The sequence below is a fragment of the Leptosomus discolor genome, chromosome 26 (genome assembly GCF_034619465.1).
Source record: "Leptosomus discolor isolate bLepDis1 chromosome 26, bLepDis1.hap2, whole genome shotgun sequence".
In the NCBI taxonomy this organism is placed as follows: domain Eukaryota; kingdom Metazoa; phylum Chordata; class Aves; order Leptosomiformes; family Leptosomidae; genus Leptosomus; species Leptosomus discolor.
This window is the reverse complement of record NC_141416.1, coordinates 373,430-396,263: the sequence shown is the minus strand read 5'-3', so window position 1 is coordinate 396,263 and position 22,834 is coordinate 373,430. Positions and strand designations below refer to the sequence as shown.

At 67.0% G+C, this 22,834-nt stretch overlaps 3 protein-coding genes across 4 annotated transcripts; all 3 read left to right on the top strand.

Annotated features, from left to right (window-relative positions):
* Positions 1-551: 551 nt before the first annotated feature.
* Positions 552-5,676, top strand: LOC147413527 (SLAM family member 8-like). Of its 2 annotated transcripts, XM_086478509.1 has the most exons (7): positions 552-624; positions 3,013-3,105; positions 3,485-3,826; positions 4,148-4,441; positions 4,575-4,694; positions 4,809-4,900; positions 5,560-5,676. In XM_086478509.1, exons 1-7 carry the CDS (start codon positions 552-554, stop codon positions 5,674-5,676), a joined length of 1,131 nt encoding a protein of 376 aa, XP_086334635.1. The 2 variants fall into 2 exon arrangements, with proteins under 2 accessions (XP_086334635.1, XP_086334636.1); XM_086478510.1 differs by lacking the exon at positions 3,013-3,105.
* Positions 5,677-6,443: 767 nt separating this feature from the next.
* Positions 6,444-12,423, top strand: LOC147413526 (SLAM family member 6-like). Its single transcript, XM_086478207.1, has 8 exons — positions 6,444-6,624; positions 7,572-7,751; positions 8,239-8,292; positions 10,405-10,734; positions 11,044-11,350; positions 11,409-11,521; positions 11,713-11,852; positions 12,358-12,423. Exons 1-8 carry the CDS (start codon positions 6,444-6,446, stop codon positions 12,421-12,423), a joined length of 1,371 nt encoding a protein of 456 aa, XP_086334333.1.
* A 1,108-nt stretch (positions 12,424-13,531) lies between these two features.
* ETV3 (ETS variant transcription factor 3) lies at positions 13,532-21,770 on the top strand. The gene is made up of 5 exons (XM_086478206.1): positions 13,532-13,559; positions 15,097-15,159; positions 16,108-16,345; positions 18,114-18,229; positions 20,584-21,770. Exons 2-5 carry the CDS (start codon positions 15,114-15,116, stop codon positions 21,768-21,770), a joined length of 1,587 nt encoding a protein of 528 aa, XP_086334332.1. The 5' UTR covers positions 13,532-13,559; positions 15,097-15,113.
* The last annotated feature ends 1,064 nt before the right edge of the window (positions 21,771-22,834 follow it).

Sequence of the window (22,834 nt, the reverse complement as noted above, 5' to 3'; positions counted from 1 at the left end):
CCAGGGCGTCTGTTCCCCAGGTGTCCCCTGTGATTCAGCCAAGACCCTGCAGCCGCTCGGGGACGTCCCCTCCGGTGCTGTTTTCTGCACCCAAGGGTGCTCGGGCACCCCCCGTACTCCCCGCTGGGAGCGGAGCTGGGGGTGTTCCCACCACCCAGCTCCAGGCTGCTCCTGCTGCCTCAGTTTCCCCAGGGAAGTGCTGTGGATATTGGGAAACCCCATTTCAACGAGCTCCTCGGTGGTCCCCAGGGCCAGCAGGAGACGTGGCAGCGCTGCGCCGGGCATCGCCGGCGTTGATCCGGGCACTGAACCGGGCTGACGAGGGATGCCGCAGGGTCGGGGGTCACCAGCAGCCCCCGCCATCCTCGCTCAGCCTCCTCGGCGGCGCGGGGTCCTGTGCGCTTCCCCCGGCCGCCTAATCATTTATGGCGAGCTAATTAATAAGCGCGGCGGCTTCCTACGGGTTGCGGCAAGAGCGGCTTTGCTCCTCCCCGTCTCTCCCGCCGCTGGCTCTGCCCACTGAGCTCTGCACGAAGAGCCGAGGAGGAGAAATGGAGGGGGAATTGGCCAGGAGCAAAGCCCGGCTGCCCTCGCTGCTCCTGGCGCTGCTCGGCCTCGGGCCAGGTGAGTTGCGCGGGCGGCCGCCGCCGCCGAGCCCTCGTCCGGCGGGAGCCTCGTGGCGGGGGGCCGGCGGCGCGGTGGGCCGCGGGCGGGGATGCCGACCCCAGCCGGCCTTCTCCCTCGCTCGCCGCAGCCCACCCCGGCGCTGCCCCTCCAGCCCCTCCGCGGGCGCGAGGGGTTTTCGGGTTCGCGGTCCGGCCCGAACGAGGGGTTTCATAATGAGGCGGCGGCCGAGCGGCTGCGGACACCCCCCTCCCCCCCGGGCTCCATCCCCCCACGAGGGTCCCCTCGCCCCCATCGTGGCTTCTGCCAGGAGCCACCGTCGCCCCACGGAGCCCTTTAACCCCCCCAGGGCCGGATCCGGCTGCGAAGCAGCTCCTTATGTAAAGCAGGAGCGAGGAATCCCCTTAATTCCCCGCGTGCTAATCCAGATATTTAATAATTCCCATAAAACCTCCGATTCCCACAGAAAGCATCTAATAGTACAGGCAGATTAGCGGGGGGGGGGTGGGGTGGGGTGTTATCTTCCTAATGATTAATTGGCTTCACGAGCAAGACGGGCTGTCGCCAGCTCTCAGGCAGGAGGGCTGTGGCACAAGGTGTCAGCCCTGCCGTGCTGGTGACAAACACCTGACCCAGCTAGATGGAAAACAAGCTGTTAACGGCGCTTCGGAGTTTTCCAGCTGCTTTCTTTGATCAAAATTATTTGATATCGGAGCGTAGCCGGCGGGGGGAGGTGATGAGAAAGAGCAAAACCTGGGCTCGTGAATAAACCCCGGGCTACAATCAGCCCCGTAGCCCTGGTTTTTTAGACCCGAGTTGGACTAATCCGGGTGCTGCCGTGGTGCGCCGAGCACCGACGTGGTTCATCCCCCTCCCTCGCCCGCAGGATCCCGCCACGGGGTCAGGGCTGCGGAGACTCGGGCTCCCGGTCTCCCGGGGTAAACAGGATGAGCTGGGAGGATGCCGGGGCGGCGAGGCGGCGGCTGCGCTCGGCGGAGGCCTGGCACCAGCGGCTTTTCCCAGCCGTCATTTCCTCCGACAGCTCGTACAATAGCAGGGGGGCAGCTGGCGGGGACCCCCCCCGCCCCCCGGAGAGCCGTGGCCGGCGGATGTGCCGTGGGAGGGTGGAAAACGCCGGGAGGGGTGCGGGAAGGATGCCTGCACTGCTGCTGCCCGTGCAGCGCCCTGGGTGAGCAGCCCCCGGGTGAAACGCGGTGGGCAGAGCCGCTGGGGCGGCACGGCCGATGGACAGACGGACGGACAGCGGGCAGACGGGGCGCACAGGCACCTCCAACCTTCGCAGCGAGGGATGGGGGAAGAGCACCTGCCCGAGCTCCTCCGTAAGAAGCCCGACGAGCTTCTGCAAGGCCCCCCTCCCAGCTCCTTTCTGCCGCTCAGGGTGGCTGTCCCCTCCTGTCCCCACCCCAGACCCCCACGCTGGTGCCTCGGGAGCTCCAGCGTCCCACGGATCCCCCCCACGTCCCCACGCTCCCACGCACGGGCTCAGCATCCTCCCTCCAGGCTCGGCGAGAGCCACGTGGCGATGGTACCCACGGCCGGGGCAGCTTCACGGGGCCCCGAAAACTTCGCAGTCACCCAGGGGAGTGTCAGAAATACGGTCGGGTTCAAGGTTCGGCTGGGAGGACAGGAATGGAGCCCGGGATAAGCAGGATCAGAGCAACAAAAGCTCTGGCGACGTGGAGCACTTCTTATAAAGCGAAGCAAAGAGGCAGCTTGTAACGTGGGGCTTTTTATACAAACTAAACCCTCCGATGGCTGCATTTAATCTGCTTTAATATACAGGCACATCTGCTTCGGGCTCCTGCGGGTGGGGGGAGAGGAGGGGAGGCGGCAGGGGGGTGCATCGAGGTGATGGAGGATCCGTCGACCCAGCCATGGTGGGGACCCATCCCGGCCGGGACGGGGGCAGAGCCGCTCTCCCCGACCTCGCCAGCCCTGCGGCTGGGCATCCCGGTCCCCGCGTGGGACAAGGACAGGGGGAAGGGGTGGCTGTTATCCCAGTGGCAGAGGGGCGTGGGGGGCCGCGGGGGCCGGGGCCGGCAGAGGAGACAGCTTGTAGGTAGGCGGGAGCTGCCAGGAGCGAGGGAGGTGGTGCCGAGCAGCTCCTGGCGCGGGTTTTTGCAGAGAGCTGTCGATGCTGCCAAAAAGAAAAGTCGTGATGGAGGCTCGGATGGGGGGGGCTGAAACCAGCCCCTCAGGCCGGGGGAGCCGCCCGGGATGGAAGCAACAAACTCCATCCCTGTGGGCATCGCCCCGGCCGTGCGCCTCAGAGGGGGCTCCGTCCCTCCTGGGCCCAGCATCCCCCCAGGGACCCCAGAGCCATCCCCGCTCTCCCCCATCGCCTTAATCCTTGTCGATCTTTCGTAGGCATCTTGGCCGAGGCGCGTTTTAAGGCGGACAATGAGGTTTTGCAGATGCTGGCTGGGAACTCCTCCCAGACTCTCTTGGAGCGTTGTTCTGGTGAGAGCCCGGCTGCAGCCCCGGGGACGGCAGCGTTCAGATGGGAACACCCGCATCTGAACCAGTAGATGCTTTATATTTTTTGCTAACCAGTTTCCAAGCCCGGCATCCTTCCCTCCCTGCTGGAACAGGAGGCAGCTCCGTCGCGATATGGGGTCTTTTGGGGGGGGACATCCTCGTCCCCAGCCTGGAGAGGGACCGGCCGGCGGAGAGGAGACCAGGCGGCTGCGTCAGGGCAGGGAGATGCTGCTTCTTCCCGCAAAAAGGGATCCATCCCCGAGGGTCCTTCTGTCCCCGTTTTGTCCCTGCTTTCCCCATCTTGTCCCCACCGCCCCCGTCCTGTCCCCACGCATCCGCTGACTTTCTGCCTTGTCTGCAGAGCTCCTCTTCGGCCAAGCCCGGGCGCAGACCCAGCAGGTGAATGGTGTCCTGGGGGGGTCCGTGCTGCTCTCCCCGGCTCTGCCCCCCAACAAGACGGTCAGGGAGATCGAGTGGAGCTTTTCAGCCGGTGCCGGTGCCACCATTCAAGTGGCAGAATTCAGCCCCGGCAGCTTCGAGCGCCCCGACCCCAAGGACCGGTTCAAGGACCGGCTGGAGATGTTCAATGAGACGGTGCTGAAGATCAGGGCCCTGGAGCGGGGCGACAGCGGGGTCTACGGGGCTCGGATCAAACTGCAACCGGCGCTGGTGGAGGATCAGTTCTTCAACCTCTCCGTCTACGGTGAGCGGCTGTGCGCTGGGGTCTGGCAGAGGCGCTGGGGGCGAAAATAAAAAGCCCTGGGTGTGAGCACTAACCCCTTTACAGATGGGGAAACTGAGGCACAGAGCAATGATGGGGTTTACCAGGGCGAGGTTAGACCCCAGCCATTGCACCCCAGTGCTTGCAGCCCCTCAAGCTCTGCAAAAGGCCAAATCCTGCCACCCCAGGGGTCCCCAGGGTGGCCGTGCCGTGTCCCGCTGGGGGCAAGCATGAGGGTGGGGATGAGCAGGGTGGAGAAATCCCGGCCGCCCCGCGCTGATCCCTCCCCTGCATCGGGCGCAGAGTCAGTGCCGAGCCCCCGGACCCGCAGCCAGGTCCTGGCCAGCACCCTGGAGTGGTGCAACCTGACGCTGCAGTGCCAGGGCGCCGGCAAAGGCGCCGTCAACGTCACCTGGAAGAGGGACAACATCATCTGGGACCTGACCTCCGACCGCCACCAGCTCTCCCCGGACGGGACCACCCTGCGGTTGGCCCTGCCGCCCACCGCCGCCAACGTCACCTACGCCTGCACCGTCAGCAACCCCGCCGACCAAAAGGTCGCCCTCTTCGACCTGCAAGCCATCTGCCAAAGCGGAGGTGACACCCTCGCCCCGGGGATGCTCGGGGGTCCGGCGCCAGCCGACTGGCTTGGCCTGGGGTGGGCTCAGCCTTCGGGGGGGGGGGGGGGGGGGGGGTTGGCACCACTCAGTGCCTCTCTCTGCCCTCCCAGGGGGCCAGACGTCCTTCTCGAAGTCGGGGTACATCGTCCTGACCCTCATCCTGGTGGCGGTGAGCTTGGGGGTGGCCTTCTGGTGCTGGCGGATGAATAGCGAGAAGGCGGCAGACCCAGGCAAGTGAAGCCCCCCCACCCCACCCCGAGAGCCAGCACGGCTTTGGGGGGGCTGGGGGAGTGGGGAACGGGGGGGGTTTCGTGGCCTCCCCCTGACACCCCGCACCCCTGCAGCTGCCACCCCCACGGTGCCCGCCGAGGAGAGCCCCTCCGACCCCCAGTACGCCGAGATCGTGCGCCGGAGCCCCCCGGAAGGTAATGACCAGGTGAGGCCCCCGGGGATGCTGGGGGCTGCGCGCGGGGAGGGCTGTGCCGGGTGGTCCTGGTCATGCTGGGGACGTCCCGGCCAAACTGGGGTCACGGCCACACTGGGGGTCCTCAGCTGTGCTGGGGTCCTGACAACTCCGGGAGTCCCAGCCATGCCAGGGGTCCCAGCCACACTGGGAGTCCTGGCCAAAATGGGAGTCCTGGACACACTGGGGTCATAGCCACGCCAGGGGGTCCTGGCCAGACTGGGGGTCCCAGCCACAGCGGGGGGTCCTGGCCAAACTGGGGCCCTGGCCACGCTGGGGTCCTGGCTAAATTGGGTGTCCCAACCACAGCAGGGGTCCCAGCCACACTGGGCTCATGGCATCATGGGGGTCCCAGCCACACCAGGGTCCTGGCCAAACTGAGGGTGGCAGCCATGCTGGGGCCCCAGCCAAACTGGGGGGTCCTGGCCACACCAGGGCTCCCAGCTGCACTGGGGTCATGGCAACACTGGGGGTCCCAGCTATGCCGGGGGTCCCAGCCACATCAGGGTCCCAGCTGCAGCGGGGTCCGGCCCCACAGGACACCCATGGGTGGAGGCTGGGCTCTGTGCCGGGGCAGAGCATCCCGCAGGGATGTCCCCTGCACCCAGGATTCTCCCCAACTTCTGCTGCAGGGCCTCAGTCACCCCGAAAATAACCAGGAGCAGAGCCCGCCGCAGAAAGCACCAGTCACCACCGTCTACGAGCAGATCCGCCGGGCACCAGAGGACACGGCCGAGGAGGTGACATAGGCCCTCAGGTGCGGGGGGGGGGGTGCTGCCCCCCAAAAAGGGGACTGCTGCCGGGGACCCCCCCGACCTCCGTCACCGTGAGCTGCGGAGGCTGAAGGGCTCCTCTCTCCCGCAGGCACCCGCAGAGCCGGAGCATCGGGATTTTCCGGAAGGGCTGTAAAGTGCGTTGTGTGCCAAATCCAAACCCTCCAGCCCCCGTTTCGGCGCCGGGGATGGGAGGCACCATCTCGGGGCGATCGCCAGACGGACGCTTTCCTCCCCACCTCCGGTTTCTCTCCAACCTCCTTGTCTGATGCCCTCCGAGACTGTTTGGGGAGCGGGATCCCGGACCAAGGCAGAGACGAGCGACGGTGAAGCTGAGGGACCCTCCGTGGTCCCGAGATGCTCCAGAACGGGGAGGGGGGGACCTCGGGGTTCACCTACTGCTGCCCAGCTTGGCCAGGGCTGGGGGCACTGGGGAGGGCAGGGGCGCATCCCGGTGCCGGCAAGGCCACGCCGCTTTGGCACGGCACTGCGGGTCCAGGATGAGACGCCCTGCGGCAGATGGACCCCCCCCCCCCCAGCCCCTCCCCAGCCTCCAGCTTCGCCCCCCCGGGGCTTCGCAGGGACCCTCGGCGGGGAGATGCCCGCGCGGGGTGGACGTGCCCACCCGCCTCGCCGCTACCGCAGAGCCACGGAGCAGGGGGACCCTGGGGTGTACCCCCAGCCCCGTCCCGTGCGTCTCCACTGGAGTGGACCTGGGGGGCATCTCCGGGGGTCACGGAGGGATGCAGAAGGGACCGTCGCCCGTGCAGATCCACCGAGAAGCACCCCGCTTCCCCCCCGCCCCCCGCCATAGCTGTTGCCCCTGTAGCCCGTGCACTGTCGCGACGGAGGGGCTGTCTCACTGCCTGTGTCCCCAGCACCAGCCGTCACGGGGCCCCTCGCTCGGCCAGACCTCCCGCCGCTGTAAAAAAAACAGCCAATAAATGTTGGTGAGATCACAGCGGAGCGCTGACGGCGGAGCGGGCGCACGCGGACACGCGTGGGCGTCCGTGGGCGCGCACGACGCCGGCACACGCCCGCTCCGCGCGGTGCAGCCGCACGCCGGCCCGTGGCAGCACCAGCACCCCGGGGCCGTGCAAAGCGCCCAGGTTTGGGGCTGCACCCTGAGAAACCCCAGCCCGGCCCCCGCCACCGTGTGCAGGGGGTGACGTAGCCACAGTCTCGCTTCCCTTTTAGGAAAGGCGGCGGCGGCGGCGGCGGCGTGACCTCCGCTCGTGGGCTGCGCGCTGCCTGGGGCCAGCCTGGCCCCCCACATCCCCCCCGCCCCCGAAATCCGGGGGGGTTCTCACAGCCTTACTCTCCATCACAGCTGGGACATGGCAGGAGTCCCAAGGGGTGACAGCCACCACGGGGACAGGGCTGGGCTGTCCCCAGGGAGCTGCTCTTCTTTTTCACGTGTCTCCTGCCGCTGCTGGAGGGGGTTCTGGTTCGGTGAAAGTTTCTCAAGCAAAGACTTTGCTGCTGGTGGGGAGAAACTGGGAGAGCCCCCAACGGGAAACGCAGCCTCGGGGAAGGGGATGGGACATCCCCGGCGCTGGGGACAGGAGCATGCTGGTGTGGGGGACAGGAGATCCTGCGTGCCAGGGGCAGGAGCGTCCCGGGTGCTGGGGACAGGAGCATTCCCAGGTGCTGGGAGCTCAACCGGGACGTTTCCAAGCTGGCGGGACCCTGTCCCCTCGATTTAAAGCCAGGCAAACCCTCCTCGGGAGGAGCAGCCACCCCAGCTCGGCCCCACGGCGGGGCCAAGGACCCGTCGTGACCACGGGCGTGCTCCGCGCCGGCAGCCAGCCCAGCTGCCGTTATTTACCCAGCAGCAGGCAGCATCCAGCTCCTTCCTTTCTTTGTGGCAGCTGGTTCCCTGGTGGAAGACAAGGGCTGGGCTGCGGGGACCAGCTCGGGGACTTCTGGGACCAGCTCGGGGACTTCTGGGACCCGCTCAGGCCCTTGGGGGACCAGCCCTCAGACTTCAGGGTCCAACACCAAACCCTTGGTGCAGCAGAAGGGAGAGATCCCACCGACCCCAACCCATGGTCAGGCCACGCCGGCTGGGGCTCAGCGACGTCCCCGTGGTGTCCCCGTGGTGTCCTTGCATCGCCACTCCCCTGGGAAGGTGCGTTGCTGTACGTGGGCAGATTTGCATGTTCACTCCCTCCGGGCCGGTTCGCAGAGCTGAGATCAAGGCTTCGAGCTCGCAGCGTCGGAGCGATGGGGATGTCACCTGGCCGCCCACGTCCCCGTGTCCCCTGGCTGCTGGCCTCGCTTCTTGTGGTGGCAGGTAGGCGGGAGGGGAGGGCAGCAGCCACGCTCAGGGGTGACTACGGCTGTTCCAACGCTTGCAACCCCCATTTCTCAGAGACCCCCATTTCTCAGAGACCCCCATTTCTTGGCAACCAGTCAGTGGTGAGAGAGAGCTGGGGAGCGCGGCCTTGGGTGCCAGTTGCAGAATGAACCCTGGCCCCGGGGGTTTAGAAAATACGTGAAATTTTAGGGGTGAGAACAGGATTTCTCCCTGTGAAGGAGGCGGGAACGACGCACTGGGGCACTGGTGGTTCTTCGGGGGGGCGAGCCGGGGTGAGTTGGGGCTGTTTGCTTGCAGCCGATGGGGGAAACGACGTGGGGTGTTGCTCAGCCTCCTCTCCTCGCTCTACTGCCGGCATAAATCAACCCCCAGAGGTTTATGGCAGGACTGGGACCCCAGGGCCCGCGCCTGGGGCTGTTCACTCCTCCTTCTGCTCCGGGGCTGCTGCTGGGCGCACCGGGCTCGGCCAACCCGCCCGTAGGAAAAGGGAAAATTAATTTTGGCGAGTCAGGGAGGAAGGCAAGGAGGGGCGATCTCCCCTTGTTGTTCAGCTGCGTGTTTCCACGAGGAGGAAGAGGGAGGCTGAAGGGCAGCTTGGCCCCGGGGTGCTCCGGCTGTGCCGCATTGTCACCGCTACGTACCCGCTTCCTCGGAGCTGGGGCGGGGGGCAAAGGCTGGGTGGGTGCAATGAGCGGGCTGGGTGCTGCCCGGCGTGTAACCACCACCCAGCTGGGCGCCCCGGGGACGGCTGGGTCACGGCAGCGCCGCGGTCCCGCTCGCCGTCGCCGCGCACGGTCGCAGAACCCAGCGCGGCATCCCGCCAGCACCCACCACGGTGGTGCCCCAACGCACCCCCCCCCGCCCCTTGCTCTCCGCTCCCGGGGGAAGCGCATCCCCAGAACCGGGGGGGGGGGGGTGTCCACGGCCGCGTTCGCGTGACGGGGCGATGAACCCCCCGCCGACGCTGCGCCGGTGCGTGCGGTTTGCCAGCCCCGTGCCGGCGGCGCGGTTCCTCTCGCCTCGCCTTCCCCTCTGCAAACCGAGGCAGCCGCGGGGAGCGGGGCGGAGAGGCCCGAGCGGGCCCAGAAGCAGGCAGGGGGTGAGCAGCCAGGGTGCAGGATGGGCCCTGCGGCGCGCGGCTGCGGCCGTCTGTCCGTCTGTCCCACTCCCCGGCGAGGCTGCTGCAGCTTCTCGTAGCGTTCGGCAGCTCGGAGCCACATCCCCCGGCGTGGGCAGCTCTGCTTGCTGGGAGCATCTCGCTGTCGCCCCAGGAACAGAGGTGCACCCCAAAAGCTCAGCGCTGAGCTGCCCCACAGCCCTGGATGGAGGGTCCCCTGCCCCCCCCGGGACCCGCAGGGGCGTTTCCCGAAGGTTTACCCTCAAACCTGCCCCGCTGGGGCGCAGGCGGGGTGGGGAGAACATCCCCATCCTCCCCACGAAGCCCTGGCGGGTCCCTGGTGTTATCCCAAAACCGGGGTCCGACACCCGGTGTGCAAGACGCTGACATCCACCCAGGGCAGAGGCATTTTATTTCGTGGTTGAGCCAAGAAGGGTGCTGGGTGGAAATTCCACAACACCAGCACGCCACAACGCGGTGTTACAAAGCATTTATTACATGATTAGTAAAACATCACCTAAATTTATGCTGATTGATTAGTAATTACCGTCCCTTCTGCTGTCATAGTCTTTTTTTCCGTGGAAATCAGCACACATGCTCCTTACAGGCGTCGGGGCAAGGGCAACTCTTCGATCCTGACTTGAGTCCGTGGTCACGACCGCCCCCCCTTGCCGCGTTGACTTTTCCCTTTGTTTCTGGGGAAATTGGCTGACTTCACGCCTCTCGGGCACTCGTCCATCTTGTGGCACCTTTTGGGGCAGGACGTTCCCCTTTTATCTGTCTTTTGGTTCTAATTCAAGGGCACAGCCGCTGGTGAGGCAGGCAGCGCTGGTGCAGAGTAAATAACCGGTGGAGCTCACCAGTTACAGACTGCCTGGTCCATCGGGCAAAAGACAATGGGCCCAGTGTGTGGTGAAACGGGACCCAGCTTAGGGAAAATTCCGTTGCCCGCGGGGGATGACCCACACGCAGCATGGGGTGGCACAGGGCGACACTGGGACAAGACAGGATGGTGCTGGGAAGTCACCGCGACCGCCCAGCGTCCCCCCCAGCCCCGGGGGATGCCCAGTCCCGTGCGTGGTACCCGGCTGCTGGGGGTGCTGGCAGGGGAGGGGGTGGGCGTAGGATTAAACGAATCGCCCCAGGCAGGCGCCGTGCTCTCACGACTGAGGCGTGGGCGGGTAGATGCCCACGGGTGGGGGCTGTGGGCAGGAACGGGGGGTCTGCTGGGGGTCTCCATCCTCCAGACTATCCCTGTCCTGCCCAGGCGCTGCGGCTGCCCAGTCCCAGCAGGTGAACGGCGCCCTGGGGGGGTCCGTGCTGCTCTCCCCGGCTCTGCCCCCCAACAAGACGGTCAGGGAGATCGAGTGGAGCTTTTCAGCCGGCACCAGCACCACGATTCAACTGGCAGAGTTTGGCCCCAGAGGCTTCACTCGCCCCGACCCCGAGGACCGGTTCAAGGACCGGCTGGAGATGCTCAGCGGGACGGCGCTGAAGATCAGGGCCCTGGAGCGGGGCGACAGCGGGGTCTACGGGGCTCGGGTCAAACTGCACCCGGCGCTGGTGGAGGATCAGTTCTTCAACCTCTCCGTCTACGGTGAGCGGGTGGTGGGGGCGGGTTTACAGCCCATGGGAGAGGCAATAAAATCCTTCTGCACCCAGAGTTATCGGCGCCAGGAAAGGGGAAGAGAAATTGCGTTTGCTGCCGAGCATCTGTCACCGAGTTTTCCTGGGTTTATGACTAACCACGACCCACCCCCACCTGCGCTTCCCCTTCCCACGCCCTCTCGCTGCCCCTCCAGCCCAGCTCGCCCTCCCTGGGGGAGCGAGGGTGTCCCCAGGGTGGCCTCGGGGTGTCCCCAGGCCGGCTGGGTCCTGCAACGGGTTTTCTTTGCGCCTTGAGCAGGGCCGGTGCCAGAGCCAGAGATCCAAGCCCAGCAGCCATCCCTCACCGCCCAAGGGTGCAACATCACCCTGCGGTGCCGGGTGCCGGCCGGCAGCGACGCTGAGGTCGCCTGGCAGCTCGGCAGCTCTACCGGGACGCCGCGGGGACGGCTCTGCGAGGACGGCCGGGCGCTGTGCCTGGCCGTGCCCGCCAGCGCCTTCAGCTCCCGCTACACCTGCGTGGCCCGAAATCCCGTCCAGGAGCGGAGCACCTCCATCAGCCTGGGCGCCCTGTGCCGGGAGCAGGGTAAAGACCCTCCTGGCACCCAGTCCCAGTGGGCTGGCGGTGTCCTGGCACCCACCACGGCTTGTCCCCGCAGAGGCGAGCGGCTGGCAGAGGTGGCACGTGTGGCTGGTGCTGCTGGCGGTGGGCGCGGGAGCCCTGCTCGGTGTCACGCGGCTGTGGAGGAGGAAGAGGAGGAAGAAAGCAGCTGAGGGAGGTGGGGACTGCTGGGTCACGGCTGTGTCCTCGCAGCCGGGATCGCTTGGCAAACTGGGCTGGGAAAGAGGCAACTGGCTGTGGCTCTGCCTGCCCGCCCCTGCCTGCCCCAGGGCAGCTCCATCCCCCTCCTTCCCTGCCCCCTGGCTCCCCCCTGGCACCCCTTGGCTCACCCTGCTCTTCTCTTCGTAGCCACCCTCACCTCCCCCCCCAGCGAGGGTGCTCCGTCGGAGATGTTGTATGCCGAGATCCAGAGGAGAACCCCCCCGGAGGCGGATGAGCGGGTGAGGCCAGGGGTCCGGGATGGAATTCGGCTCCTGGCCCATTGCACGGTGATGCCAGGGCCGAATTTGGCTCATGCCGGGGCTGAGCTCTGGCTTCCCGGCCCTCCCCTCCTGGTGCTGTGGCTGAGGGTCCCTCCGTGTCCCCGAAGCCCCCTGAGCCGGGGGTCGCAGCCCCTTTGTCAGCCCCATCGCCCTGCAAGCGGCTCCCAGCATCGCCCTGAAGCTCCTCGTGCTTCACCGGGGCTGAGGGGACATTGAGGGCACTTTCCAGGGCCACCATGTCCCCAGGGGGCTCAGCCACGCTGGGGAGCGGCCACAGTCGTCCCCCTGCCGAAGGGCCAGAGGCTCAGGGGGGGTCTCTCCCTGTTTTCTGGCCCCGAGGAGCGAGACCACCCCACCACCATCTACAGCCAGCTGCAGGCAGGCGCGGGCAGCCGGGCCAAGATGTTCGCCTAACCCACCGCAGCCGGTGAGTACCGGGGGGGCTCCATCCTCGTCCCACCACCCCCAGCTCTGTCCCCGCACTGACTGTCCCCGCTTTGTCCCCGAGCAGGACAGCCAGAGCGGGATGGGCACCACCGATCCCCCACGGCACTGGGCAGGAGCGGCCGCCGCATGATGGATGGATGGATGGATGGATGGATGGATGGATGGATGGATGGACACTCGTGTAGCCCCCATGATGTCTCCCCCTGTCCCCTCCCTGCTCCATGCTCCCCCCCGCTCACCGCACTGTGGGAGCAGAGCAGGACACGGTGGGGGGGGGCAGTGAGCAACGTCCCTGGGAGCTGCCACATCCCCTTTCCCCAAACCCAAGAGCAGGGACTGGACAGATGGTCGGCAAAACCCCCAGCACCCCCCTTTGGCTCACTGGTGACTCCAATAAACGCCCACAGAGGTGAGATGTGGGGATTTCTGGGGGCCAAAGCACCCCCCCGGGGCTCCCGGGAATGTGGGGGCTCTGCAGTCCGGGGGGGGGGGGAGGGGGGGCCGGGCTGCCCTCCCTGCAGCAGGGTGGGGGGCTCTGGGTGCAGCTCGGCGGGGGGGACATCGGACGGTGCTCAGGGCTGGGGCTGGCACCGGGATGGGGGTCCCAAAGTGGTCCTCCACGAGCTGCACCCACGGGGCAGCACCCATGGGGGGGGGGGGTGTGGGGGGAATAGCACCCACGGCCCCCTGCAGCGCGTCAGGGGTCGGTCACGGGGTGGCCTCACCCGGAGTGTGGGTCCCCCCCGTGGCCCCCGGCTGCCCCCACCCCAGGGCAGGATCCTGCACGGCTGGACCCCGCACAGCTGGATCCCAGTACAGTGGGACCCCCGCACAGCTGGATCCCCGCACGGTGGGACCCCCGCACAGCTGGATCCTCACCCAGTCCCTCCCCCCCCGCACAGCCGGACCCCGGCCCGGCGGGGCCGCTCCACAGCCGCGGGCCCTTCGCTTTCCGTCCCCGTTTGTCCCCCTCCGCCACCCGTCGCCGCGCCGGGGCGGGGCGGGGCGGGGCGGAGGGCGGGGCCGTGCGTGCGCGCTCCCGCCGGGCCGGAAGCGGAAGCGCGTGGGAGCGTGCCCGGAAGTGTGTGGGCGGTGGCGGCGGTTCCGGTTCCGGCGGCCGTGCGGGGGAGGCAGCGGCGGCGGCGGCGGCAGCAGCGAGGCGAGCGGCGCGTACCCCGCATCGGCACCGCGGCCCGGGCGCGCTCCGCCGCCCCACCGCACCCGCTTCACCCGCCGGACCCGGCCCGGCCCGCGCCGCCCCCGCAGGTGGGTCCCGGTGCCGGGCGCGGCCGAGCCGCCGCCGCCGCCGCCTCCGGGCCTCCCGTGGGGCCGCCCCGTACGCACAGGCCCGGGGGACCGGCTGCTGGCGAGGCCTTGGCGGGGAGGGTGCTGGTTACCGGAGGGGGGGGCGGGGGGGGATGGCGACGTGGGTGCCACCGGGAACGGGAGGCCCTCGAGGAGGTGGAGGCCGTGGCGGGCCCGGCTACCGGGGGCCTTTGGCGGCGATGCTGGGGATGGACGGGGGGGCGCCTTTTGGAGGCCTTGGCGGGGGGGAGCGAGGAGTAAACGGGGAGCCCCCGGTTACCGGCGGGCCGTGGGCGGGAGGGGCTGCGGGAGCGGTGTTACGGCGAGGCGTAACGGGGGAGCCTCCCGGTAACCGGGCGCCTCGCTACGTGGGAGGGCGGTGGGGGCGTACGGTTCCCGATGGCCGTGGGGAGGACGGACTCGGTAACCGGGAGGGGCCGGCGGGAGAAGGGGCTCGGCGCTCTGGCGGGGGGGGGAGTTTAGGGGCGCCAGGGTGGGGGGGCGGCGGCCCGGGCCCTTCCCGGGGCTGCCCCGTCCCGGATTCGAAGGGGGAAGGCGGCGGGGGGGGGGGGGGGGGGGGCGGCGGTGTCGGCGGTGTCGGCGCTGCCCCGCCCGGGGCAGGGGAGGGAGCGGCGCGGCGGGCGGGCAGGCTGGGGCAGGCCGGCGGCAGGGAGCGGAGGGGGCGGCGGCGGCGGCGGGGCTGTAACGGGAGCCCGGCAGCCCGGGCCCGGCCGCCTCGGCGGCGCCTCGGCTCCTCCTGGCAGCCATTTACATACTTTGAACATTTCAAAGCGAAAAAGCCCGGCGGGGACGGAGCGGGGACGGTTCCTCCCGGGGCGGGGGGGGTTGGTCTGGTTGCCGGGCCTGGGGGGCTCCCCCGGAGCCGGTGCTGCTGGAACTCCCCGGAGCCCATTTTGGGGTTGGTTTTTTTTGGGGGGGGGGGGGGGGCGGCGGCCGCCCAGCGGTGGGTTCCGAGGCGCTGGCAGGTAGCGCTTCGCGCCGAGCCCACCTCGAGCGATTGGAATCAGATGTGCCGGGGATCAGGAGCCGGGATTTTATTCCCACCCCCCGCCGCCCCCCCCCCCCCCCCCCGCCCCAGTCCCAGTCCCCTCCCTTCTCCCTCACTGGTACATCTGGGCGAGCTCAGCGGCTTGTGTGTTTTGGCAGCGGCGCCCGTCTAGTAACAGAAGACAAACTGTGTTTGGGTTGTTTTGTCTGTCTGCCGGCCCCGCCGGCCGCCGCCTTGCGTTACCGGCGGGGCGGGGGGAGGCAGGGATTCAACACCGCGCTGTTGGGCTGGGGTGGCGGTTGGGTTTGGTTTGGTTTGGTTTTTTTTTTTTTTTTTTGGAAAGACTGACACGGGGATAATTATGGTCGGGGAGACCCCGCGCTGCTTCTCCGGGGACGGCTGGAGGTGGGCTCTGCGGAGAAACTCCAAGTGCCGCCCGCGATGATGGCGTGTGGCTGTCGCTGATGCCGGTTTCCTTGTGTTTCGCAGTCAGCAGGAGGGAGAAAATGAAAGCAGGCTGCAGCATTGTGGATAAGCCAGAAGGAGGAGGAGGTAAGGAAGTCTAAAGGCTGAGTTGCTCAGCTGTTGTGAATTCTTTTCCCAGGGTAAAGGAGCTCAGGCGGGATTAATTCCACCTCTCCCAAAAGCTCTCGCCCGTGGGCCAAAGCCGTGTGCGAGGGAGGGTCCATCGGGCGGCCGCTCAGCGGGTTTTTGAGGGCAGCGGGTTTGATAGGCGAATAAATCCTCCCGGGGGGGTTTCTTCATCAGGATTTGGGATCTCTGAGGTGGGATCCCCTCCGCTCTGGGCTGGCTCGTGCCTGGGTTTGTCCCCGCCGTAGCGGTGGGGAGGGCGGTTGGAGCGTGATGCGACTTCTGCCGTGCTGCCGGAGCCCAAAATTGTGGCCACGATTGGGGAAAAAGGAAAAAAAAACACGACGCAAAAACCAATCCCCAACCTCACGTTCATAGTTGTGCTGGGAAACTGTTCCGAGAAAGCCGGACTTGGCAGCGGCTCAGAAACATCTGCCGGCGCAGCTGAGCTGGAGCGAGCAGCCGCGCGCCGCAATCGGGGGGAGCCGGAGCCGCCCAGAGCGGCTCCGCCCTCGGCTCCCCGCGACGTCAGCGCGCCCACGGCTCCCGGTCGGGGTCGTTCGCCTGATTTCGGCCACCCGGGGTCCGAAGGGCAGCGGTGGCTGAAGGGTTTGGGCTGGTTTCTGCAGCTTCTCGCGCTTGGGTCCCTTTTGGTTGGAGGTTTTGTGGTGCTGGGTGGGGGCTCTCTGAGGAGAGGGGTTAAAAGGAGGAAGAAAATGAGCGGCGGGGTAGGAGAGCCGGGCTTTTCTGTTCCCACTGGGGGTGTTCAGCAGAATTACAGCCCCCAGCGACGCGCGGTGGTCTCGCTCTGGAAATCAAGACGATAAATACCCAGTAGGGTTTGGCAGTTGTGAGCCCTTGTCGCTTTCTGATTGATTTTGGGGGGGGTGTTTTTTGGCCCTTTCCAAGGTTATCATTTCCCAGAGTGGGCTTACAAGACCGAGTCCAGCCCCGGCTCCCGGCAGATCCAGTTATGGCATTTCATCCTGGAGCTGCTGCAGAAGGAGGAGTTCCGCCATGTCATCGCTTGGCAGCAGGGCGAGTACGGGGAGTTCGTCATCAAGGACCCTGACGAGGTGGCCCGGCTGTGGGGCCGCAGGAAATGCAAACCCCAGATGAACTACGACAAGCTGAGCCGGGCGCTCAGGTGAGCAGACCCCGCCGGGGAGGTGAGGGGCTGGGAGCCAGCCCTGCCTCGCCTGCGCGGCTGGTGGTAGAAATCCAGTCCCTGGGTCGGTGACAGCGTCACTTCTGGGAGGTTTGTGTCCCGTTCCTGAGTCCTGGGGCGGGGCTGACCGGACTTGGGTGCGATCAGAGCGACGGGGGAGGGCGGCCCCGGTTCACCGTGCCGCGCTCTGCGTCACGGGGTGGATCCGTGCCTCTGGTTCAGGCGGTTCTTACCAGGACGGTTCCTTCCAGGGACCTTTCCTGTCTCTTTCTCAGCTTCCATTGCCGCTGCTGGCTTGAGCAACAGAGGCGCGGGAGGAGCCCCGGGGTGTTGCTCGATGATCGCCCCACCGAGGGTGCTGCTTCGCAGAAAGCGACTCCCCTTGCTGACGTCGCTCGTGCGAGACGGGCCGAGCGCCCCTCGCGGGGCGCCTCGCAGCTCCAAAGCCTCCGCCCCAACTTTCCCTCCTTTCTTTGAGACCCCCCCCCCCAAGAGGTTGTGGGGTGTTGTCAGGGGTCGCTGTGTGTTTTGAAGTCAGGCAGTTGAAAACCAGCGCGACCCTCTCGAGTGTTTTGGCGTTTCGAGCCCGTCGCCCGCAGGAGCGGCCGAGCTCCTGGCAGCTCCTGCCATTATCACTCTGCAACGTGGACTTCGCTGCCTCACGCCCTCTGTTACCTCCTGGGTGGAGCTGGCAAAGACAAACAAGGCAGCAAACACGAGAGTCTCGGGCTGGAGCAGGAAGGAAACAATAAATCGGGCGGCAGCAGGGCTGGCGGTGGGGCAGGGGGGTGGAACACGGCCTCCACCTGCCAGCCCCGAGCCCGACTGGGCGTCGCGGTGCCGAGTGTGACGGCAGCGGGGCACGAGCCCCATGGCCACTCCGGCCCCGGCCCTCCTTGCCCGCTCCTGCTCGGAGCCGGCCCTGCGTGGGCTGGGTCGCCCTGTGGCTACAGGCAGCACGTGTTACCCGCCTCCGAGCTCCGGCCATGATCCACCTGGCGTTCGCCCTCCGGAGGCTGAGGGCACCCGGCGGGGTGTGAGCGGGGGTTAAACCCGCCGGCGCCGCGGCCGAGCTCTGCCCTCGGTGGGTGCCGCGAGGCTGCGGAAGGGCCGGCAGAGCTGAGGCTGGTGGGGGCGTTCGGTCCCTTTTGGCTCAGCTCCGGCCTTGCGCTGAGTTTTGTTCTGCCCCAGCCCACGTGCACGTTCCCCCTGTCCAGGTTCTGCCTCGGCGCGGGTTCCCCTCAGTTTCCCCCCGCTTCCCTGGGTCCCGTCACCTTCCCCTGACGGTCACGGCCCCCATGGAGCGACCCCCACGTGTTCCGCTGACTATGGGGTGCTGGTGGGACCGGGGGGTAGCGCCGGCGCCTCGCAGGGCACTTGTGCGAGACCCCCCCCCCCAGCCCGTGGCCCTGGTCCCAGTTTGGACAGGGGCGAGACTGGCGCGTACAGGCTTGGCCTGTTGTTCAGCTTTCGCTTCCCTTCAGCATCTCGCCTTTTCCCACACGTTCGAGGGAACGTAATGACCCGTGAAACGGTTTGAAACCCGCTGCTGCAGAGCGTGTTGTAAAGGAGTGGGTGGCGGTTGGAAACTGCCCGGTTGACTAATGGTTTCTCGTGTTCGTGGCACAAATTCTCTGGGCAACCGCGTTCCTGTGGATCCGCCCGAGGCGGCTGCTGGGGGTGCTGGAAGGAACCTCGGAGCAGATCCCCGGGCGCTTTGATCGATCTCTGTCGCTTCCCCCGACAGATACTACTACAACAAGAGGATTCTCCACAAGACGAAAGGCAAAAGGTTCACCTACAAGTTCAACTTCAACAAGCTGGTGATGCCCAACTACCCCTTCATTAACATTCGGCCCAACGGTGAGTCGGGGGCTCGGGGCTGCTGCTCTTTCCCCTCTCCCTGCTCCTGCCCTGTGGGACGGGCCGGGACTGACCCCAGGGGCTCTGCAGCCCCCGTGCCGGCCGTCCCCTCCGCTGGAGAGCCCGCGGGGGGCACGTCTGGGCGTTGATAAAGCCGCCTCTGGAGCGCTCTTGCCCCCGGCGGCGTTTGGGTTCCCCCTTGGAGCTCGCGCCTTGGCCTGGCTCTGCAGGTGCCGCCGGTTCGGGCTGCTGGCGGGGCGGGGGGCGGGTGTCCTTGGGATCAGGGGTTGGCTCTGCCGCGGGGACCTTGCCTCGCTCACGTGCTGGTCACGCCGGTTTATGGGGCCATATAGCCGTGACCCTTCCTGACAAGGAGCTCAGAGGCGCGCGGCGGGGCACGCACGGCAGCGCTATCGGCAGGCTCGCAGCTTAACAGCCGTCTGCTCTCCTCCCTGCCGCTGCAAAACCCCCTTCGTCTTGCTTCGGTTCTGCTCCTTTTCGAGCAAAAGGGACTTTTCTCAACCAACTCCTGCGCAGAGCTCAGAGGAGAGCGCAGAGCAGCTTCCAGAGGAGAGCAGTGTCACTACAGCCTCGTCTGAGGTTGGCTAAAATCACAGGTCCTGCTCCATCCGACCGGTGTGCCGGCGCTCAGGAGAGCAAAAAGGCAGAACGGAGCGTGACCGTTCCCTTCTCGTCCTAAAAGGCCTTTGGGTCTCTCGCCGGGAGGAGGAGGGCGCTGGGGGTTTGTCCCAGCGTCGGCGCCACCGCTGCGGTTTCTCTGGAAGAGGGTCCTTTGTCCGCAGGATCCTTGTGGTGGCGTTAAGTCCCCCCCCCATAGCGAGGTTTCTGCAGCGGGGCTGATTGCCCCCGTGACTGCACAGCCACCACGCAGCCAGGGAGACAAGGGGCCGTCGAGTCCATCCAAAACAAAAAAAAACCCAACAAACCCCCCCCCAAAACACAAACCCTTCTGGAAGTCGTTACGGCGAAACCCTCCGCAGCAAAGAAAGGGCGAACGCGGAGGCGCCTGAGCCGGCCGTTCCCAGCGCCCCGGGGGAGCCTCGGAGCTCCGTGGGGCGGGGAGGGGGCGGGGGGGAGCGGGGCTCGGGGCTGGCTCTGCCACCCCGGCGGCTGAGGCAAACCAGGGTGGGCAGAGTGTTCCTCACCGGCGCTCGCGTCGCCCGTGCCGGCGGCCGCTCGTCCCTCTCGGCAGTCGGAGCGACCTCCCCGCCCCTGGGGAGGCCCAGCCGGGCGCCGGCACCACCGTGATGTCCAAGCGTTGTCTGCTGAGCAAACCCTCACCCCAGGACGGGGCTGGGAGGCTGGGAATGCTCCTAAAGGTGCTCCGCTTCACCCGTGCGGGCCGAGTGTTGCCTTTACGGCAGCGGGGAGAAGGAAATGTGTTCTCCAGGAGGCCTCAGCCCGAGCACGGGGGTGTCAGATGTAGTACGGAGCTGCGCTGCGAATCTATAATTACTTGCAGCAACGAGTCTGGGCAGTTCCAGCTCAATATTGCTCACTGCTGTTCCTTTTCCCTGTTTGCAGCCACTCCCTCCTATCTCTGGGGCATGCATTTAAAAAAAAAAAAAGGAGTTTGGAGAACTGGAATGCACTTGTCTAATTACAACCTGTTTTCTTTCCTTCTGGCTGGGCTGGGGGTTGGGATCTCAGACCTGTCTGGGGCGCTGGAATCGGGTTTGTGCTCTCGCCTCTCGCTCCTCGCGCGGTTTCGCGAGGGAAGGGCGAAGCCGCGGGCGTGCTGCGGAGGTGAGAAGGCGGGTGGGAGGCTTGGCCTCGGGACGGCGCGTTGCGGCACGAGCGAGGCGCAGGCGGGCGGCTCCGTGGGCACAGCGAGAGCTGGCAGCGTTCCCGGCGGCAGCCTTGGAGAGACGGCGTCTTCCCAGAAAAAGCACAAATCGGTGACTTTCCGTCAGCCCCGGGAGCCTGAGGTTTATCTACCAGCGGCGTTGGCGCGCCGTGGCCTAAGCTCACGCGCCGGGATGTTCTCTGGTTAAACCGGAGCGAGGAGGGCCGGGGAGGGCGTCCGAAAGTGGGAGTTGGGGGTGCTGGAGGGGCACGAAACCTCGGCTGAGGGGGAGAAGCTTCGTCCCCAGCAGTGGCGGGTCCTGGGGTGGGCAGAGGAGAGCGGAGCTGCGCAGGGGAAGGGAGCGGGTGGGAAAGGCGCCTCCCAGCTCCCCGTCTGCTGCCGCCTTGGCGGCGCGGGGTGTCTTTGTGCTGCTTCCCAGCGCCGGCGGGTGCAGCCCGAGAAGCGGCTCCTCACCTGTGGCTTAACCCCCTCGGCAGCCGCTGCTGTTAACGCTCTCCCTGCTCTTTCTGTCCCCTCCCTGCCCCAGGTGTCGTGCCGCAGAGCGCTCCGCCCGTCCCCACGGCTTCGTCCCGCTTCCACTTCCCCCCGCTCGACAGCCACTCGCCCACCGACGATGCCCAGCCCGGCCGGTTCTCCGCCGGCTCCCTGCTCCCATCCAACCCGGAGGCGCTGGGCGACGGCGGCGAGAGGAAGCCGGACGTGCCGGAGCTGGAGGACGGCTCCTCGGATTGGCGCCGCGGCGTGGATCTCATGGCCTCGCGCAGCGCCGTGGGCGCCGGCGGCGCCAACCCCCAGAAGCGCAAGCCCGACATCGTGCTCCCGCTGTTCACCAGGCCCGGGCTCTACCCGGATCCTCACAGCCCCTTTGCCGTCTCCCCGCTGCCGGGGCGCGGCGGGGTCCTCAACGTCCCCATCTCTCCGGCGTTGTCCCTGACTCCCACCCTGTTCTCCTACAGCCCCTCTCCGGGCCTGAGCCCCTTCACGGGCAGCAGCTGCTTCTCTTTCAACCCCGAGGAGATGAAACACTACCTGCATTCGCAAGCCTGCTCCGTCTTCAACTACCACCTGAGCCCGCGGACTTTCCCCCGCTACCCGCTCATGGTGCCGCCGCTCCAGTGCCAAGTGCCCCTCGAGGAGCAGCCCCAGTTCCCCATCAAGCTGCAGCCTCCCCCCGTGGGGCGCAAAAACAGAGAGAGACTGGAAAGCGCCGAGGAGCCGGCGGCCCCCCAGCTCGCTGCTCCTCCTCCTCCCCGCGTCAAGGTGGAGCCCGCGATGGACAAGGAGGCAGAGCCCCCAGAGCCGCCGGCGAAAGGCCAAGACAAGAGCGAGCGGGAGGAAGGCCCCGGGGCGGCCACCAGCCTGGAAGAGGAGAAAGGGCCCGTGTTCGCCAGACCAGCCGCCCCGTCGTGGCACCCGGCCCCGCCGGCGCCCGCCCAGGCCGGCTTCTTGGCCGAAGAATGCCCGGAGCAAGGCGAGAGCAGCGGGGAGAAGGCGTCCCGCGAGGCCGCCGGGGAGCCGGGAGCGCAGGAGAAGCGGGAGGACGCCCTGATGCCGCCGAAGCTGCGTCTCAAGCGCCGCTGGAACGGGGACCGGCAGGCGGACGGCCCCGAGGAGCGTCCCAACGGCCGCGTCCACTGGAACGGGGCGCTGGGCAGCCCCCACCTGGTGGCGGCCCCCAAGGCCGTGACGGCCACGGCGGCCTCCGAGCCCTAGGCTCGGGGACGGAGCCCTAGGCCTGGGGCAGCGCCCGGCCGCGGCGCCGGAGGCGTCTGTGCGTTGGTGGAGCGCGGGTGCGGAGCTGGGGGGCGGGCGGGGGGCTGGGGTAGCCTGGTTTGGTCATTCTAGCAGCGGGGGGGGCGGGGGGGGGTGTTCTTTGTGGTCGTGGTGGACCTGCAGGTGAGACGCGGTTGCCTTCGCTCCGGGCGGGAGAGGCGGGGGAGGCCGGCGGCCCCGAGCTTCAGCCCTCGCCCGGGCTCCGGCGGGGTCGAGGCCTCCCCCGGGACGGAGGAGCTCCAGACACGGTCTGTTCTCTGTCCGCTCTGGTATTTCTAGAAGCAGGAATCTCCGAAGTCATCTAGTTCCCTATTTTTATTTTTGGTTTTTCTTTGTTTTTTCTTTTCGCGCGCGGAGCCTGGCGCGCTGGCGGGAGAGGGTTATCTGCCCGCGCGAGGCGGGCCGAGCGTCGGCCTCGGGAGGCGTCGGCCTTTCGGCGGGGCTGGGGGACGGGGCGAGGCAAAGCTGGCGGGAGCAGGGGCGGGGGGGAAGTCGCAGAAAGGCACAGCTCGGAGCCGGAGAGGGAAGCGATCCCGGGAGAGCGCTTCGGGATGCGTTAGGCATCCCTTTCGCCTTGCAGAAGCCATGAGCAAAATATTACACACAAAAAGAAAAAAAAAAAAAAAATAATAATCATCTTTCAGGGAAGGGAGTGGGGTGGGAAAAAAAAAAATTAACCTAATGCCTTTAATAGACGCATTAAAATGTACCCTAGGTTGGTTTTATTATTTTTTTTTTCTTCCTAATTGTATGGGTGGAGTTGGGAGTGATTGGAAGATTAACGCTGAAGTGATTGTGGTGAGTTCACAGAGGAGGAATGACAGGAGCTTTGTTAAAAACCTTATTTCCCTTTGTTTGGTTCCCCTATCGCTTTGACTCATGCCTTAACTACGTGAACACTTTACCGAGCAGGGTCTGTTGGCAGAGGCCGCGCCGGAGCCGGGCGCCCTTGGCCGAGGTTGGGCTCCGCAGAGGTTTTGGGGGTTTTGCCGGAGGAGCGAGGG

Bases quoted from the DNA above. Each gene is read 5' to 3' on its own strand.
- LOC147413527 (XM_086478509.1), top strand. From the start codon at position 552: ATGGAGGGGGAATTGGCCAGGAGCAAAGCCCGGCTGCCCTCGCTGCTC. The intron at 4,442-4,574 runs GTGACACCCTCG...CTGCCCTCCCAG, and splicing joins AGCCATCTGCCAAAGCGGAG to GGGGCCAGACGTCCTTCTCG. The intron at 4,901-5,559 runs GTGAGGCCCCCG...CTTCTGCTGCAG, and splicing joins CCCCGGAAGGTAATGACCAG to GGCCTCAGTCACCCCGAAAA.
- LOC147413526 (XM_086478207.1), top strand. From the start codon at position 6,444: ATGCAGAAGGGACCGTCGCCCGTGCAGATCCACCGAGAAGCACCCCGC. The intron at 7,752-8,238 runs GTCAGGCCACGC...CTCCCTGTGAAG, and splicing joins CCCACCGACCCCAACCCATG to GAGGCGGGAACGACGCACTG. The intron at 11,522-11,712 runs GTGGGGACTGCT...TTCTCTTCGTAG, and splicing joins GAAGAAAGCAGCTGAGGGAG to CCACCCTCACCTCCCCCCCC.
- ETV3 (XM_086478206.1), top strand. From the start codon at position 15,114: ATGAAAGCAGGCTGCAGCATTGTGGATAAGCCAGAAGGAGGAGGAG. The intron at 16,346-18,113 runs GTGAGCAGACCC...TTCCCCCGACAG, and splicing joins AAGCTGAGCCGGGCGCTCAG to ATACTACTACAACAAGAGGA. The intron at 18,230-20,583 runs GTGAGTCGGGGG...TCCCTGCCCCAG, and splicing joins CATTAACATTCGGCCCAACG to GTGTCGTGCCGCAGAGCGCT.